This window comes from Engraulis encrasicolus, chromosome 1 (assembly GCF_034702125.1).
Source record: "Engraulis encrasicolus isolate BLACKSEA-1 chromosome 1, IST_EnEncr_1.0, whole genome shotgun sequence".
Lineage (NCBI taxonomy): Eukaryota > Metazoa > Chordata > Actinopteri > Clupeiformes > Engraulidae > Engraulis > Engraulis encrasicolus.
The window spans coordinates 42,977,226-42,995,808 of record NC_085857.1 but is presented as its reverse complement, the minus strand read 5'-3'; the positions used below and the strand labels follow the sequence as shown (position 1 = coordinate 42,995,808).

At 43.9% G+C, this 18,583-nt stretch overlaps 1 protein-coding gene across 1 annotated transcript in view; it reads left to right on the top strand.

The window, feature by feature from the left end:
• Positions 1 to 7,675: 7,675 nt before the first annotated feature.
• The window catches only part of triobpa (TRIO and F-actin binding protein a), an 18,430-nt gene continuing 7,522 nt past the window's right edge, over positions 7,676 to 18,583 (top strand). The window contains exons 1-8 of the mRNA XM_063224188.1: positions 7,676 to 7,972; positions 9,363 to 9,419; positions 10,281 to 10,349; positions 10,773 to 10,862; positions 12,830 to 12,930; positions 13,352 to 13,727; positions 14,163 to 14,460; positions 16,042 to 16,123. Of these exons, the coding sequence (XP_063080258.1) occupies positions 7,967 to 7,972; positions 9,363 to 9,419; positions 10,281 to 10,349; positions 10,773 to 10,862; positions 12,830 to 12,930; positions 13,352 to 13,727; positions 14,163 to 14,460; positions 16,042 to 16,123 (1,079 nt within the window). The 5' untranslated portion in view covers positions 7,676 to 7,966. The remainder of the gene's footprint in view (positions 7,973 to 9,362; positions 9,420 to 10,280; positions 10,350 to 10,772; positions 10,863 to 12,829; positions 12,931 to 13,351; positions 13,728 to 14,162; positions 14,461 to 16,041; positions 16,124 to 18,583) is intronic.

Sequence of the window (18,583 nt, the reverse complement as noted above, 5' to 3'; positions counted from 1 at the left end):
TAAAATAGAGTAATGCCCCCCAATGGTACCTAAGCCTGCCTCCTCTCAGCTGTCTCCTTCTCAACACCCCCTAGGGGTCCCCAACGCCCCCTGGGGGGCTGTAGCACCCCTGTTGAGAAACACTAACCTACCTGAAGAAATAACTGCCCTGCTTTGATGAATTGGGTAATAGTCTGTACTGTAATCTTGCTACTACTGTCTTCCATCTAGGAGGCAATTAGTACCTGCGTGTTCTTCAGGAGGTGGTCTTGGAGGTCCCGTGAGGAGGAAGAGGAGGAGCGGTGGCGATGACGGGCCTGGAGCCCTCCCCCAACAGATCCTACAGCAGTCGCTCCTGCAGCAGAAGACAGAGCGCCACTCAGAACACCGGTAAAGAATTATGTGAAGTGAAGTGAAGTGAAGTGAAGTGAAGTGAAGTGAAAGCCCAACTGGGAAACTCCAACTCCCATCGTCATTGTGACACAGCACTCCACAGCGCACATGTGCACACTGATTGTACACAGCAAAATTGCATTTATGCCTCACCCGTGCAAGGGGGCAGCACACAATGGCGCGGCGCCCCAATGGAGCAGTGTGGTGGGACGGCACTATGCTCAGGGTACCTCAGTCATGGAGGAGGATGGAGGAGAGAACTGGTTAATTACTCCCCCCATCAACTTGGTGCATCGGGAGTCGAACCAGCAACCTTTGAGCTACAAGTCTAACCGCTTACCCTAACCGCTTACCCATTACTATATGTGCGTGTGTGTGTGTGTGTGTGAGTGTGTATATTCTACTTAACCCTGCGTTAGGGCCTCCGCACATCGGCTCTGACAAACTGCTGAGCACTGCTCCGCAAAAGTTTGATTCCATTGTTTTCAATAGAACCCTGCACACTGGCGCAGATGTCCGCGGACATTTGCGGATGTCGGTTAGCGATTAGAGACGAGTTCTATTTTGTCGGAGCCGCCCATTGACTATAAATGCAATGCCAATTCAATGTGAAATTGGGTTTGGGGGTCGTAATTTTGTCAGAGGTGAAAGTGCTCCGCAGTGCTGTCGGGCCGATGTGCGGAGGCCCTCAATGTACCTTTATAAAACGAGCCCTACTTAGTATTTGCACTTCCTGTGCACTTTGTTTCTACTAGTGATGTCGGCTATGATTATGTCCTCGATTGTAAGTCGTTTTGGTTAAAAAAAAAAACAAAGGCAATGTAAAGTAAAGAAGACAGCCCACATCTTTAAGTTGTGCCACGTAGGGCTGCTTATGGAAAAAAGACAATCACAATGAAACCTTCCCTTCTCCCTTCCTCCTGTTTTATCCTCCCCAGAGCAACAACCTGCTGCTGGGAGGGACGGAGGGATCGTTCGGCGCTCCCAGAGCGTGCTGGCCCGGGCGCAGTCCCACACGGAAGATGGCGGCTCCCCAACCCTTGTCCGCCACTACGAGCGTGGCCACCCGCTCCCCAACAGCCACAACCCCGCGCCCAAGGTTAGTGGTGGCGGTCCTGGCGGTGTGTGTGTGTGTGTGTGTGTGTGTGTGAGTGTGTGTGTGGCATACTCTGATTGGGTCTGCCTAATTGCTCATAATATACTTGAGTAAACTCATTCAATAAGCTTGAGTCTTTTGGCCCTACTGTAGCTTAACGGTAGGGCATCTGATAATGGAAAAAGTAGAAGTCCACACACTGTTGCTTCGCTTTGAAATGTATCTAGGACATACAAAGTTTCGAGCCTGATAAAGACCCTGTTGGGTTGAAAGGTTGAATGACCTAAATCAAAGCGGAGCTACAGTGCTTCTACTTTTTCCACTATCAGATGCGCCTTTGTCCTGCACCTGGCCTCAGAGAGGTGGGATGTGCATACTCTTACTTTTATGAAGATTTAGTGGTAGGGCACTCGTCTGCTACACGGCCAGCCCGGGTCCTTTGCCGACCCTTCACTGTCTCTCTCTCAAACTGTCCTGTCCCTAATAAAGTCTAAAAGACAGAAAAATATAAAATAAAATAAAACACATTTTTGAATTGTTTGAATGTTTTGAAGGACGCCATCCCCTTCCGCAACCAGCACCTGGGCCTGCCCTCCAACCGGCGCCACATGGAGTTCACCAGTGGTTGTTCGCCCCAGCGCCGCATGACCTACTCCAACTTCCGCCGCTCCGACAGCCAGGGCCCCGACACCAACCCCGGCTCCCCCGTCGCCGGCCGCTCGGCGTACAGCTCGCCGTCCCGTCGGGAGCGGGAGGAGTCCCGGAGCCGGTCGCACCGTAGAGGCTCCACATCGCATCAGAGCCAAGCTCAGGCCTCCTCTTCCTCCAGGCACCACTCCGGCATCTCCAGCCCCACACAGTAACAAAACATATCACTCTCAAAGACTTTAACCCGGTAGCTCTTTGAGTGCCATGGACTTGAAAACGAGTCTTTTCAGAATGTATGGGACAGTGCCAAAGACTTGATATCAAGTCAATTGCATTTTTTAATGGGGGGTGGGGCCTAACACGTTGATGTGGTATGTTTGTTGTTCACATGGACAAAAAACTCATTTTTTTATGGCGCTTGAAAAAGCACTCAAATGTTGAAAAAAGCCTGGCAACCCCCCAGTCTGAATTTGAAAATGGCTGGCACTCAATGAGTTAAGACACAGCGTTATAGATTTGCTGTTACCAGAATGGCAATGACCAAGTCGTAGTGCATTACTAAAGGTACTAAAAGTACTAAGTACTAAAAGTACTATGATAGTTAACTTTTCAATGCCTATTACAGCATGCCATTGGAGGTAGGCCTACGGCATGGATTAAGGGGCTACATGAACTCCGTTACAGATAATATTTGATCCCACTCAAGAAAGTTAATTTTACTCTTTGGTTAGTGTAATAGATACTTAAGACTCCTGAGTAATTTCATTCTACAGTAATTCTAGAGTAATTTGGCTCTTGAAATAAATGTTGTAAATGCTCTGTCTGGATTTATATCAGTTTACTCTGAAATATCGACACCCCATTTTTTATTTTTTACTGTGGCAGAAACAGGCGGGAATCCAACGGCAGCTTGCAGAACGGCCGCAGGACGGGCACCTCCCCGGGGGCCAGGACTAGGAACGAGAGCCCGGCGGCGTACCAGAGCTCCAGACACAGCTTGGACTCGGAGAAGCTGTACAACAACCTGACGTCCATCGCCAATAACAACAGCAACAACCACAACTCCTCCATCTCCTCGGCCAGGGGCTCTCGGCGCGACTTGACGGAAGCGGACGGTTACTACAACAACGGTTACCATGACAACAGCGGCGGCCACACCAGTCGCCACAGCAGGAGGAGCAGCGCGCGCAACAATGGGGCCTCGTCTCCACGACGCAGGAGGGACAGCCGAGCAGCAGTCGAGCAGATGCCCGAACCACCCACACAGTACAACATACCCACATCTTAATGTGACTGTCTGTCGCTAAGCTAGTGAAAGTCAATGGATCCGTGTAGCATGCTACAATGCTACACGGATCCATTGACTTTCACTAGCTTAGCGACATATTCCCTCTTTTAACTGGTCTAAAAGCAAGACAACGCTTAACATGAAAAATAAGACACTTTACCACCTTTATAAACCCCAGCCAACGATTTTAACTATATTAAGCCCCAAAATAGTGGCATACCCCTTTAAGACACGGTGTCATAAATGTTCTGTAACCAGAATGGCAATAGCATATAAGTCGTAGTGCCGGCCCTGTGTTATGTCATAGTATTGTAGTAGTAGTTTATTCCATTCAATATTGAGTTGAAATTACACAGGCCACCTGCAGAACTTTAGACTGACCTTTGACCCCACTGTCAGCTTAGTTTGGCTCTCAGTGTTGTAAATACCTGTACTCTGGATGTATATACTGTAGGCCTATAGGTTAAACCCCTTTGCACATAGCCTATGTAAGAGTAGAGTAGAGTAGAGTAGAGTACCATTTATTGATACCAGGGGGAAATGCTACAATGCTACACGGATCCATTGACTTTCACTAGCTTAGCGACATACTCTCTCTTTTAACTTGTCTTAAAGCAAGACAACGCTTAACATGAAAAATAAGACACTTTACCACCTTTATAAACCCCAGACAACGATTTTAACTGTATTAAGTCCCAAAATAGTGGCAAACCCCTTTAAGGTGTCAAGTAGCATACAAACATACATAAATACAAAAAGACATTACCCATGAGGCATTACACACATACTTACATATAAATTAACCAAATATAGCTCACTCTTACATACATTTAGCCAAGGCAGCTCTCTCTCTCTCTCTCTCTCTCTCTCTCTCTCTCTCTCTCTCTCTCTCTCTCTCTCTCTCTCTCTCTCTCTCTCTCTCTCTCTCTCTCTCTATCACACACACACACACACACACTCTCACACACTCACACTCTCACACACTCACACTCACACACACCCACACAGACACACCAAATTATAAAGTGTCCACAGTGTCATATGCCTTACTATCACCAAAATTGCAAGTTAATGGCCATGTTTTTATCTCTTACTTAAAGCTCTCAGCAATGTCATAGTGTCATAGGAATGCTATATGAGGTAGTTGATTGTTTTCAGGGAAGAGTGAATATGCCCGTCGACGGGCCCATCTGCAGTAAGAGGCTACTTTAAAATATTGACGCCGCAGGCTCTACCTCGTCTGCCATACGACTGACCCGGGTTCGATTCCCCGCCCGGGTAGTTTGCTGGCCCCTCCCCGTCTCTCTCCCCATTCCGTTCCTGTCCACCTCTCACACTGTCCTATCATCAATTAAGTTGTAAAAGACACCAAAACAAGAAAGACATATTTTTTTGTTACTGTGTGTGCAGCATCTCTGACAGCAGGAGGACACACCGTCCGAGGACGTCAGAGACGCAAGGCCACCGAGCGAGCCACCGGGACGACCGCCACTCCGAATCCAGCCACAGCTCCAGCCACTCGCTCCTGAGCCTGGCCTCTCCGCCGCGCCACTCCCAAAGCCCCTCTCCCGTCAGGCACACACCCTCCAAACCGCAACCCCGTCTGGATGTGTCCTCCTCCGTCACGACAGCGCCACCACCAGCCAGGGAGGACACCCCACCCACAGTAATTATACCAGTATGAATAGAGTGGAAATCAAATCTGTTTAAAATAACATTATGTAACACTAATAGAGTAGAGTGGCATACAGTATCATTTATCTACTCTACTCTACTCTAATAATATTAATTTTACTCTTTGTTCAGTTAATTCTACTCAATATTGTGCAAATATTAAGAGCTGTGGACTTGAAATTACACTGGCCAGCAACAAGATTTTGATTTACTTGATTTTACACTTTACACTCCACAGTGTTGTAAATACTCTATCTGGATTTCTGTAAGTTCACTTTGAAATATTGATACCCAGGGTTCTAAATTAACAACAGCCAATGGGTAAAATGCTGATTTTTTTCTGGTAGAAAAGACCAACTTACTTTGATCCCAGAGTGTTTTTTTGACTAGTGAGATTAACATCTACAGTACTAGCCATTTTGGCTGGTGATGAAAAAAAATAATTTAGGTCCCTGTTGACACCCCATTTTTGTTTTTCACTGTGAAGCAGCAGGCCGCGAGCGACAGCCACCCGGCGGACCGTAGCAGGAGCACCATCCGTCGAGGTCTGGAGGCCCTCATCTTGTCCTCGTCGGACGAGACCAAGCGGGCCGACCGCAGCGCCTCCCCGCCCATGACCTTCGAGGACTACGTGATCCTGGCGGACGTGCCCCGCACCACCCTGTACGTGGAGGGGGAGGAGACCCTCCTTGGCGGGACCTCCATGCCCAGGAGGAGGCCACAGAGTCAGAGCCCCAGGAGGGACTACCAGCACCCGGCCTCCAGGTCAGAACAGCTCCACACTATTCTGAAAATATACACTGTAAAATATTGCAAGCCAGTTTAAAGGATAACTTCTGCCAATTTCGACATGCAGTTCTAATGCTCACTCTACCCTGGACTTGTCAGTACCTGAGATTTTTTTTTTCTTCAGCTTTTTCCGAGATCCTGGTCATTGAAATGGGGTCAGAGTTTGTTTATATTGAAAAAAAAAAATACTCCATACATCCAAAAAGTTATGCAACATCAGCAGACAACTAGCAAACAATGATACCCTTTGGGATAATATTTGGAGTAGTCCTAGGTTTTTAATGTAAACAAAGTCTGCCCCCATTAGAATAGCTCTGATCTCGGAAAGGGCTGAGTCGTGAAATGCTCACCAGGTACTAACAAGTCAAGGGTAGCGTGAGCAATACAACAGCATATTGAAATTGGCAAAAGTGCCCCTTTAACAAAAAAAGGTAAGTTGCCCTGCTGCCTCAAGTTTATAAGTTAACTCAACTTGAGGCTTCACTCAACCCGAGGCTTTCTCAAGTTAACTAACAAACTCAAAGCAGAAGGGCAACTTAAACTGGCTGCAATGTTTTACAGTGTAGGGTAGTGGTACTTCAACATGATCCTGAGATGAAAAGGCATATTAAGCATCTGATCACTGGCCTCCATACCAACAAAATCGGGTATAATGACTGAAGGTTTTCTAACCCTTCATACACCTAAAATTTTGAATGCACAAAATACTAGCATGATGTAGTAGGACAGGAGGAGGGGGAGGAGGAGGAGGATGAGGATGATGATGATGATGGTGGTGATGATGATGATGACGATGATGATGATGATGGTATTAGTAGTAGTAGGGCCTAGGCTAGTAGTATTATATAGCAGTAGTAAGGTCTACTACTTTTAAAGTACTGCTGTTAGCCAATTGCTTTCCCCCCTCACTGGGTAATATTGTGCTGGGTAATATTATAATGCTATTATTGTATTATATTATTATTTCTGCAACTTCTAGTACTGCTAATAGCCAAGTTGTTTCCAATACTCCTGACTGCAGGTATTCTGACGTGCCGGATGGAGACAGCGACCGCAAGGAGTCGGAGGAGAGAGGCCGAGGGCGGGAGAGAGGCAGGGACCGCAGGGAGAGAGAGCGCAAAAACGCCGCGGGAAAGCAAGCGGAGTCCAAACTCACATCCACGCATACGAAAAAGGCGAGACCAAAGTTCATTCTGTTTCTTCATTCTTCAAAAGAAAGAAAGAAAGAAAGAAAGAAAGAAAGAAATACAGAAATAAAGAAAGAATGAATGAAAGAAAGAACGAAATAAAGAAAGAAAGAGACTTGTGGAATTTGAATGATAGGCGCACCTGCCAAAGCAACTAGGAATCACAAGGTGGCAGACTAGAGCTGTTTACAAGGGGGTGGCTGGACGGTGACTGAAAAGTCTACTTTGAGGACTTCGATGATGTTTTTTTTTTATGCGTGTGTGTTTACTTACAAATTAAAGCAGAGACCAGGCAGCCCAAATGGAGAGGACAGTGATTCTCGGCAGCAGAACGGAGGTCAACATCTCACCCAGGTACAAAATAGGCTAAATAGCCTTTTCTCTTTCCCAATGCCGAAGACTGAGACCAAAACTGTTTAAATTAAATAAACTGGGTCAGTTGTACGAATTAAAATTCGGTAGGCTATGACCAACCGGCGTAGGCTCCATCAGTTCGGCTCGTGACCGGACCCCATGCAGTCATGCTTACTAAAAACCGTCACAGTTTCACTTCATCACCACAATGTGTTCAGAAGGTGAAGTCGACTGACTTTCGCGGAAATTATCATTGTGACAGACAGACGCATGGGAAGCTGGCAACGTTGTAGCGGAAATGTGAGGCGACGCATAGTTGTGCAACTTACATTTTCTCTCAAGTTGACATGCATGCATCTTCAAGTCCCTGCAATACAGGCGGAAGAAAATAGGCCTACTAGAGAAACTGACCCAATGCCTTTTCAATTGCTGATGTCGACTTTAGAGCGTGCTGTGTGTGTTAACCGCTGCTGACTTGATGCGTAATGTGACCCTGTAAATAACGACTTTTTTCCCTTCCCTTTCCTATTCGTCTCATGGATACCCGATCCTTCCGTCATGGCGGTGAGTCTACTCACAATACAAATGGTCTTGCATCAATTTAAGGACTAGCCTGTCAATCTCGACAACAAAAGGCTACACACTATATCCACTTTTGTATGTTTCTACTAAATGGAGTGGGTGTGGTGGATGCTTTCTACAGTAGCCTATGACCCCTGCATGCCCCTCCAGTCATAGTGTTGACTGACACATGTGTATTAAGTGTAATTTATGTAGGGAAACAATAGTCTGTGCACTTGTGTTTTGGTAAATGATTTATATGTCCAGGAACATCTGAATTAATGAAAACATCAAACGTGCACGGAAGGGGATGTGGTCTCACACATCAGATGACAGTTTGCAAAGTAGGCCTACTACAGCTCAGGAAAACAGTGTTTTGTGGCCTCCAGCAATTTGTGCATACTAGAATAAACCATCAAAACATTGAAGCATAGAGTTGTTTACCCCAGAAAAGAACAAGTTGGGGAAATGCACGAAGCACCCTGTTATGGGAAAGAAGAGGCTGCTTGTCTTTAGTTTCGGTTTGGTATGAATGGGTGCGTGAGCTACTTATGGCAGCAAAAGACAATCACCAGTTAAATCTGATATTGTTAAATTAATTCCTTGTCTGTCACTGGTGTCTGATACCGTGGTACGTGGACAGCATTTTGTGGCACACATGTGAAGCTCTATCAGATGTTGAACAGAGACAGTATTTAAGTGTCTCAAATGGCACATTAGTGCACTTCAGGCACAATGTTTCAGCGTGTAGGGTGCACTGACCATGCACTGAAACATAGTGCCCAAAGTACACAAGTGCGCCGTTTGAGACGTAAAGTGTCCCATGACATGTGAGGAAGCATACAGCCTTTTATCTGCGAGGTGAAAAGTGCCACAGTGTATTCAGCGTAAGACATGATGTAGTAGGCTATCATCGTGTATTGAAGTACTAAATGTATGCATTCATGAAGGCTGCTAGTGGACAACAGTTAAAAGTCACTGTGGAATGTTGGGTCCAGGGGCACTGCTAGAAACCATGTGATACCATGTAAAACCATTGTGTAATAACATAACCACCTTGGCAGAGGTCATTACTGATGTACAGTGGAGTGGCTGTACCAAAAGAAAAAAAATATATATATATAGTTAAAGGCGCACTGTGTAGAATTGTGGCCAGAGTAGGTTTTGCAACTAATTCGTTCTTTGAAACTGTGCTGCCTATTTGCCAAACTTTCACGAGTATTTACTGACTAATATTTACTAGTATAAGTATAGTAAATTTTGCAGCAGAATGTCTATTTCTGGAAATTCAAAATGGCGGACATGGAGAAGATCCACCTTTTCATATAGAGAAACTGCTTTAGGACGTTAACTCACACATGTTCATTGTTTATTTTCTCCATTTCAATTCCAGCTGAATGACTTGAACTTCAAAAAGGGATGGATATTCAGGTTGGATGATGATGAAGAGGTTAGTGTTAGATCTTGAAGGTGTGCAAATGTGTTGCTTTCTAATGGTCATATCACTAATTTTCATATAGCCCACTGTGACTGTTAAGGAATGGAGGAGTATGTTTGATACATGAATGAACAGGCCACATAAATGAAACCTCTATTCATACATACGTTATGTGCTCCATGACCTTTGAGGAAATCAATCTGAATGTGAATATTCTCCATGGTGGGAAAAATAAACTTACAAAATGGTTAATATATCTAACTTGACAAGGCAGACTAAATGTGAGATTTATGTGAATATTTAGTCTGGGCCCGATCAATGAGACATGGAAAGATTGTTGATGGGAACAACCCGTTGTTTTTCAAACTGTCTGTGCCTATTGGCCAGCGCTTTTTCGTCACTCCCTCAAAACCCTGTCCGCGTTGCATCCAAAGATTTAAATCAAGTCTGTTGTTTTGTGATTGGCCAGCCAGTTTCAGGGCCTTGGTATTTTCCGAGGCTAGACCCATTCGGAGGCAAAAATAATTTTGCCCGCTGGCAGGTGGGGCTAGTTTACTAGGCTTTAATATATGGATTGTCAAATGGTGCATGCCCTTTAACGTGGCCCATTCCTCACTGTAGTTAGTAAGGCAGACATACACATCCCATGTACAGTACATTTAATGTCTAAGTACTTTGAGTACTTACTTACATGGCACGTACTCAAAAAGTGGCCCATTGTTCCCCCAAAATATAAGATTTTTATTCCCATGCATGTGTCTTATATATCATTTCCTCTGGAGTTTCTCAGCATTTTATGTCACATTTCAAATTATAGATACAACAATATCTGCTTGTGTGTGATAATTACTTACCGTATGTCTACGTTTGCAGTGGAGGAAATACTGGTTTGTCTTGACCGACTCGTCGTTTAAGTACTACAGAGATGCTCAAGCGGAGGAGGTAAGAGAAATATTTTTTTTTTACAAATCATCTTATTTTTCCTTATGAAATCTAAGTAACAAAACAGTGATTTTACTGATATACTGATATATAGCACAATAAAACCAGAACATTTTGGGAAAAAATGGATATGTAGCATATTGGAAAAAAGAGCTGTTCAAATATATCTGCATCAAAAACGTAGCTTACCTACTTTGAGTTAGTTTTTGATAAGGTGATTGTGATTTGTGGTACAGGAGTGTTCTGTGGTTCTGGGGTGCATTTCTGGAAACCATAGTTGCTAACTTCATTAGCTACTTTTACGTTTTCAAGGCAATTTCCCATTGGCAACTACCCAAGTTGCTAACTAGCTAACAACTATGCTTTCGAGAAATGCACCCCTGAGTTGTGTGTGAAATGCATGTGGCCATCATTGCATTCCAGAGAGATGAGCTGGAGGGAGAGCTGGACTTGCGTCTGTGTACTGACATCATTGAGTATGACGTGGAGAAGAACTATGGTTTCCAGCTTCATGTAAGTGGTTGTTTGACATTATATTACGTTGCGTTACACTTAGCTGACACATTCATCCTAGCCGTCATACGCTTACTTAAGCACAGTGTATTGGTGACAATAGCTTGTAATCTGTAATACTTAACAACATTCCACTGTTAACATTCTCATTGCAACTTTCCAACTATCCAGAACAAGTCCCTAACCATTTGGTCACGGGTGATTGATATTGCCCTCATACATGTAAAAGACATGCTACCGAGATATTTCTGCCATATTTTAAGCTAAATTTAAAAGTTACAAACTATTCTATCATATTCTTATACAGTGCCCTCCATAATTATTGGCACCCCTGGTTGAGATGTGTTAAAAGCCTTAAAATAAATTCAGTGTTTATTGCAGAAGAATACTGTCACACTGAAAATTGTAGGAAAATGTAGCCTTCAACTCAAATGAATTGTAAGAAAATAAAAAAATCCCTGACTAAAAAATAATTATTTTTCATTAAATCACCTGTTCCACAATTATTGGCACCCTTAACAATTCCCAGGAAATAAATATAATTGAAGCATTTCTGTCATTTCTACAGTAGTTTACAAAGTTTACCAGAGTATGTAGGAACATTTAATTAGTAATTCATCACTTCCTGTTTCCCTGGGGTATAAATATGACGTGACACAGAGGCCATTTCTCTTATCCACTCTTAAACATGGGAAAGACAAAGGAACACAGCATACAAGTGAGGCAGATGTGCGTCGACCTTCACAGGTCAGGCAGAGGCTACAAGAAGATTGCCACTCAACTGCAGCTGCCCATATCCACTGTGAGAGGAATAATTAAGAAGTTCAAAACAACTGGAACAGTGGTAAACAAGCCTGGACGAGGACCCATGTTTATTTTGCCACCACGCACAGTGAGGAGGATGGTAAGAGAAATCAAAAGATCTCCAAAGCTCACTGTTACAGAATTACAACAAATGGTAGCATCCTGGGGTCACAAAGTCTCCAAATCAACCATCAGGCGCTGTCTACACACCAACAAGCTGTTTGGGAGGCATGCACGGAGAAAACCTTTCCTCACTCACAATCATAAACGCAAACGTCTGGAGTTCGCCAAGCGGTATTGGGGCTTCAACTGGGACCGTGTGCTTTGGTCAGATGAGACCAAGATTGAGCTTTTTGGCAACAAACACTCTAAGTGGGTCTGGCGTGCCACGAAAGATGCGCATGCTGAAAAGCACCTCATACCCACTGTGAAGTATGGGGGTGGGTCAGTGATGCTGTGGGGCTGTTTCGCTTCCAAAGGCCCTGGGAACCTTGTTAGGGTGCATGGCATCATGAATGCTTTGAAATACCAGGACATTTTAAATCAAAATCTGTTGCCCTCTGCCCGAAAGCTGAAGATGGGTCGTCACTGGGTCTTTCAGCAAGACAATCACCCTAAACATATGGCCAAATTTACACAGAAATGGTTCACCAGACACAAAATCAAGCTCCTCCCATGGCCATCTAGTCCCCAGACCTCAACCCCATTGAGAACCTGTGGGGTGAGCTGAAGAGGAGAGTACAGAGGAGAGGACCCAGGCCTCTGGATGATTTAGAGAGATTCTGCAAAGAGGAATGGCTGAAGATCCCTCTTTCTGTCTTTTCCCATCTTGTGAAACATTATAGGAGAAGTTTAGGTGCTGTTTTGTTGGCAAAAGGGGGTTGTACAAAATATTAACACCAGGGGTGCTAATAATTGTGACACACATTATTTGATGTCAAATAATTATTTCTTTATGTGGGATTTTTTCCCCACTGAATAAATGCACTTGTATTGAAGGTTGGATTTTTCTCTTTTTTTCCATTAAGGTCCCATATTATTTAGAAAAATAAATAAATTATTGGAAGCTAAAAAACACATCTCAACCAGGGGTGCCAATAATTATGGAGGGCACTGTATATATAGTTCATATTCTGTTTTTTAACTTCTGTATTTTTCTTCAGACCAGAGAATCAATAATCACCTTATCTGCCATGACCTCTAAAATCAGAAGGAATTGGATTGATATCTTACGCCGGAATATTTCAGGAAATCCCTCTGACAAGTATGTATTAGTGTTAACACCTGTATAAGTGTATATAAGCTATATTAGCATGTTACACGGATCCATTGACTTTCACTAGCTTAGCGACATGACATAAACCCCAGCCAACGATTCTAACTGTATTAAGCCCCAAAATAGTGGCATACCCCTTTAACCCGTTAAGACATGGCATTATAAATTTGCTGTTACTAGAATGGCAATGACCAAATCATAGTGCATTGCTAAAGGCCCTGTGTTATGTCATAGTATTGTAGTACTATGGTAGTTCACTTTTCAATGACTATTACAGCGTTCCACTGGCGGTACGGCGTGCATTAAGGGGCTAAAGGGCACTATATGTGAAAATGTGAACGTGAAAAGTGTTGAATTAACGCTGCATTTTGCACTGTGTATAAAACAAACACCGTCCTCCACACTTCAGATACCGCGGCTCTAAGGCAGGACCCCCAGGAACTAATCAAGACGAGCCGACGGCTCCTCTGACCAATCGGAGAGAGGCGGGGGTGGGGCGTGATCAAGAGCACGAGAGGCGATTGGAGGACCGCACCAGGTGGTTTCAGGAAGGGATCGTGTGCACCACTGACGGCAGCAGGTGGGACACCATCGAGCTGAAAAAGGGGACCATCAAGCCGACGGAGCGGACGGCAGCAGACCTCGAACGGCTCGCCGAGAGCATCAGCGGAGGAAGCCAAGACATCGATAAGAAATGGGAAGACTTTGAGAGGATGCAGATGGGAGAGGCCCAGTCACTCGCCGTGGTTGACTCCTCAAAGCAGGAGCAGACCAAAGCAGAAACGGTACTGCTGTCATTTACACATTCAACAAAATGGTCTTACCTGTCATTTTATTTGTTTATTTATTTTATTTAAATGGTGTATTTTTGTTTAACACAACCCCTATTGTAAGCTTGGTATAGCCAGAACTTCAACAATAAAGTTGAGGCAGAATGTCTGTAATGATTGCTGTAGGCTTACGTTGTTCTTTAACAGTTTGAACAAGACAATATTCGGCTTTTACAGTGCTACATTGTGTTAATGCGTTTTATAATCATTAACCCCTTTGTGCAGAGCCTCTTTTATAGTCTCGTTGTCACCGAAATTGTAATGATGACATCTCAGCCTGTTACTTCAGACTCTGTGAAATGTCATAGCCATGTTGTTGTGATGGATGTAGTGAAGTCTTTTCGGCCAAGAGTGAATGGACAGGCTAACTCAGTGCAGTGTTTGACACAGGCTCTGCCGCCGACCTCACCAACACGCCAACACAGAGAGGTTCGCTTTGGAGAACCTCCACAGAAGGAGAGCTCCACCAACACCAACACCAACACCAACACCAGCAGCAGCGGTGGCAGCACCAGCGTGGGGGGCCCCTGTGGCCCCAACGCCCCCTGTGGCCCCCGCATGAGGGCCCTGGAGAAGCTGTACAAGGAGACGCTGGAGGCCACGCAGCGGGAGCACGAGCGGCAGATGGAGCGTCTGCAGAGGGAGACGGAGCGGCTGCTGATGGAGGAGGCCCAGGCCGCAGCTAAGAGTGAGTAGTGGACACAAATAGTACATATGAAGAGTTCAGATGCAAAATCCCCTAAGTGCCATTTCAGAAAATAATCTTAAAGGCTATCAAAAGTGCATATTTTTTTATTTTATTTATGTAATATAACTATTTATATGTATTATCAAGTACATGAATGTAAACCAAACAAACAACGAGGTTCTCTAAAAATATAGAAGTGCAGGTCTTCAGAAATGGAGTTAGGGGTTTTTGCATCTGAACTCTTCATATATTCAGCATACCGTATATAACATATACACAACAAGGAGGCCCAGTCAGTGGCCAAGAGGCAGTAGTAGTCAGCCTGGTAAACCAGACTAAATGTGAGGTTAAATGTGTAATTTAGTCTGGCCCCGATGAATGACACATCGGAAGATAATTGATGGAAACAACCCATTGTTTTTCAAACTCTGTCTGTGCCTATTGGCCAACACTTTGTCGTCACTCGCTGATAACCCAGTCCGATTTGCATCCAATGATTCAAAACAAATCAAAACAACTCCCCTGCGTTGTGATTGGTTTGCAAGATTCTGGGCATAGGGGCATCGTCCGAGGCTAGACCCACTCGCAGGCAAAAATAATTTTGGCCGCTGGTGGGTGGGGCTAGTTTACTAGTAGTAGTGGCAATAACACATAGTACATACGTATATACAGTATATATAACATACACACAACAAGATATACTGTATGTAACACAGACACAACATATATACAACAGCATGCTGTATACTCATTCATGTCTCTGCTAATGGAGGAGGCCCAGGCTGCAGCCAAGAGTGAGTAGTAGAGGCAAATAACACATAGTACATACAGTACGATATATATAATATACACATAACAAGATATACAGTATATATAACACAGACACAGACACATATATACAGTGTATATTAGTGGTGTGGATTGGCACTGCCCTCACGATCCGATTCGATCACGATTCGATCACGATTCGGGAGGTAGCGATTCGATTCGATTTTATTCAATCCGATCCAATTCAATTCTACAATGCATTGCAATCCATTACATTAATCAGTCATGATGAGGAAATACAAGTAGTCAGATACTGAGTAACAATTTATTGGCTGTTTTCTGTATCAGTCTGTATCAGTCTTGCAATGTTTTGAGGTGCTTTTATTTAATTTAACATTAATTTTCTCCCGAAATACCCATGGAAGTAATTGAAACTTAAAAAAATTGCCGGATCGATTCTGGAACTTGCCGGATCGATTCTGGATCGTCCATGCCCCGCATTGGATTGCATCGCCGAATCGATCATTGTTGACACCACTAGTGTATATAGATAGAGCATAGGTATTCCATTCCGGGTCAAGCTACAGTTAGCCAAGCTACTGATCTGGGGTGCATTTCTCGAAATGATAGTTGCTTACTATGTTAACTACTTTGCTGTTTGCAATGCAATTTCCCATTGGTAACTACCCAAGTGGCAAACAGGCTAACAACTATGCTTTCGAGAAATGCACCCCTGTTTTTTGTTTCCACTTTGCTTATATATCGCTACATTACTCATTCTAACTCATGCTAACAATTTTTGCCGCTCACCAGCCATTGATGCCTTGAAGAGGGCCCACCTAGAGGAGCTGGAGAAAACCAGGAGTCTCACTGGAGGAGACTGCAGAAAGCCAACGTAAGTTTTCTCTCAGATGCTGCTTTATTTAGATGTTTGGGGAACAGTTGTTTGGTTTACATTAACTCCAAATCCCTAATTCTTTTAAAATGCACTGCCGTGGCATCCACTGTTGGGAAAGTTACTCAAAAACGTAAGGCATTACACTACTTCTGCATTACTTTTAGTTACTTTAGCCAAAATGACTGGAAATAAGGATTTGGCAATCTACAGTGCAAATCTATGAGGTGGCTTGACTTTCACCTGCCATCCACAAGTCGTTTTAGAAGCCTGCAGACTGAAAACCAACATTTTAAGGAATTACGTCTTACCCACATACAATACTAACATTGATTCACCAATACAATGATTAATCCTTTCTCTTCTTACCACACCTTACCATGCACACCAGCGCCGGTTTTTTATATATTACGGACGCATGCAGCACAGGCTCCGTTGCACTTGGCTGAAACATAAAGCCACCTCACTGCACTACGAGTTTGAAAATTATTATTGATAAAAGAGCAGATGCATTGCTACAATAGGCCCATTTTGAATATGAATTATATACAGCACACTGGGGAAAATGAACGAAATTATAGGCGAAAAAAATGATTGCGAGGATACCAGCCAGTCAGTTTGCAAGCTCGTGGCTCGCCTGAATCATGTGACTTCGTGCGGAGATCAGTTTGCCACAAACTCACAACTCTAGAACTATTCTTTACGCGCGCTCAGTCAGCACCGCGGCCAGCATATTCTGCGACTTTGCGCAAACAGCTAGTTCTATTCATGCAACTATTGCGCTGGAATTTACAGTGATGCAACGACAGCAAGCATTTTCAATTTCACTACTTTGACAGGCGAACGTATAATATTTTATTTCAAATGGATTTATTTCAATTTTAGTGATGTTTAGTTGAACAAAAGTGAGGGGGGTGCAACATACTCATCCCCCCAGTCGGATACCCTGCCGTGTCCCTGTCTCGTGCGAATGGGATGCATCCCCTCCTTTCCTGACTAATTTGGTGGTGCTATGGCACCTCTTCAAATCGTCAAATTGTTTGTAGGCTAGGCCTACTGTTTTCGACGTGGAAAGCGGTTTGGGTTTCAAGTACAGTGTGCATTTAACTGAAATGTTCTTGGCGTCCTTATTTTCAATGAAGTCAAAGTAGTGGGCATATGCCCATCTTGAAAACGAGCAAGCTGGATCTTCTGGATCGGTCATCCTTTGTCAGCCTGCCATTTCGAGAGACGAAGCGTGAAAGAGGAAGCAATGTTCTGCGTGGAACTTTAAAATCTCTGCGCGGACGTAGGCTATCAGATGCAATAGCTGATCTCGCGGTGATCCGCGAACATTGTATAAAGAAAACAAAATACCCACACAAAATTTAGGTGAAAAAAATGCGTTGTAATGTGCAAGTTACTTGCATTGTAAAGAGGATATATTACCAATTTTTTCCCCTGTAATCCGTTACATTACTGCATTACTCAAAAAGGTAATGCATTACAGTAATTAGTTACTTTTGTAATGCGTTACTCCCAACACTGGTGGCATCCACTTTTCCTCCTCGCTTACAGATATGCCGTAAGTTTTCTTTCAGATGCCCTGCATGTTTTGTGAGGGCAGTCATGAGTAAGTGGTTAGAGCGTTTTCGCATACTCCCTCCTGCCGCACTGCTCCCTTCAGGCACAACAGTGCATTCAAGCCAACTGTGCCAGTGCCCGTACCCGTTCCCGCATCTATTCTCGAACTGACTGGCGTGTTCACGCAGCAAGTCTGAGCATTCGGGAACTGGAAAGTTTGTTTACGATGTGAACCGAAAAATAGTTGTTTTTTTTCTCTGAAAACCGTGACCACAACGTGGGCGATAGGAGATTCCTCCGGGTAACACATGGTCACATACACAGAGCCCGGTATGAACCAACGCCTGTGGTTCGCAAGGTAAACACTTTTATTCCGAACGTGAATGGTGCGGGAATGGGTACCAACACTGTTGTTGTCGGTCTGAAAACAATACCATTGGGACATAGTTCATCAGCCACCATGAAATAACTTTTTTTGGTTGGTGGGATTGTTTTTGGATTGGAGAGTGCAAAGGTTGCTCAAGCTATTTAAAGTTGTGCACAAAACAATCACATAAAGTAAAAATTGACATGAAAACGATGACAAAATTACAAAAATGCTTTTGTTCTATGTTTGTGCCTGCTATTGGTATTTTTAATATTTGCATATAATAAGCTGTTGAACAATTTTAAACAACAGGAGATGATGAGAGTGCTTTTAAACCTATACTATGCAGCAAACTCAATAGCAGCTCAGTGCAATGGTTTCTCAACCCCCTGCACTCATCATAAGCTTGCCAATGCCCCCTGATTACCAAAAATACAATTGACTAATGCCTCCCAATGGCAAGTAGGCTCAGCTGTACCCTCTCAGTTGTCTATGCCTATGCTATCGCAAGATAAGTAGCCTGCTTTGGT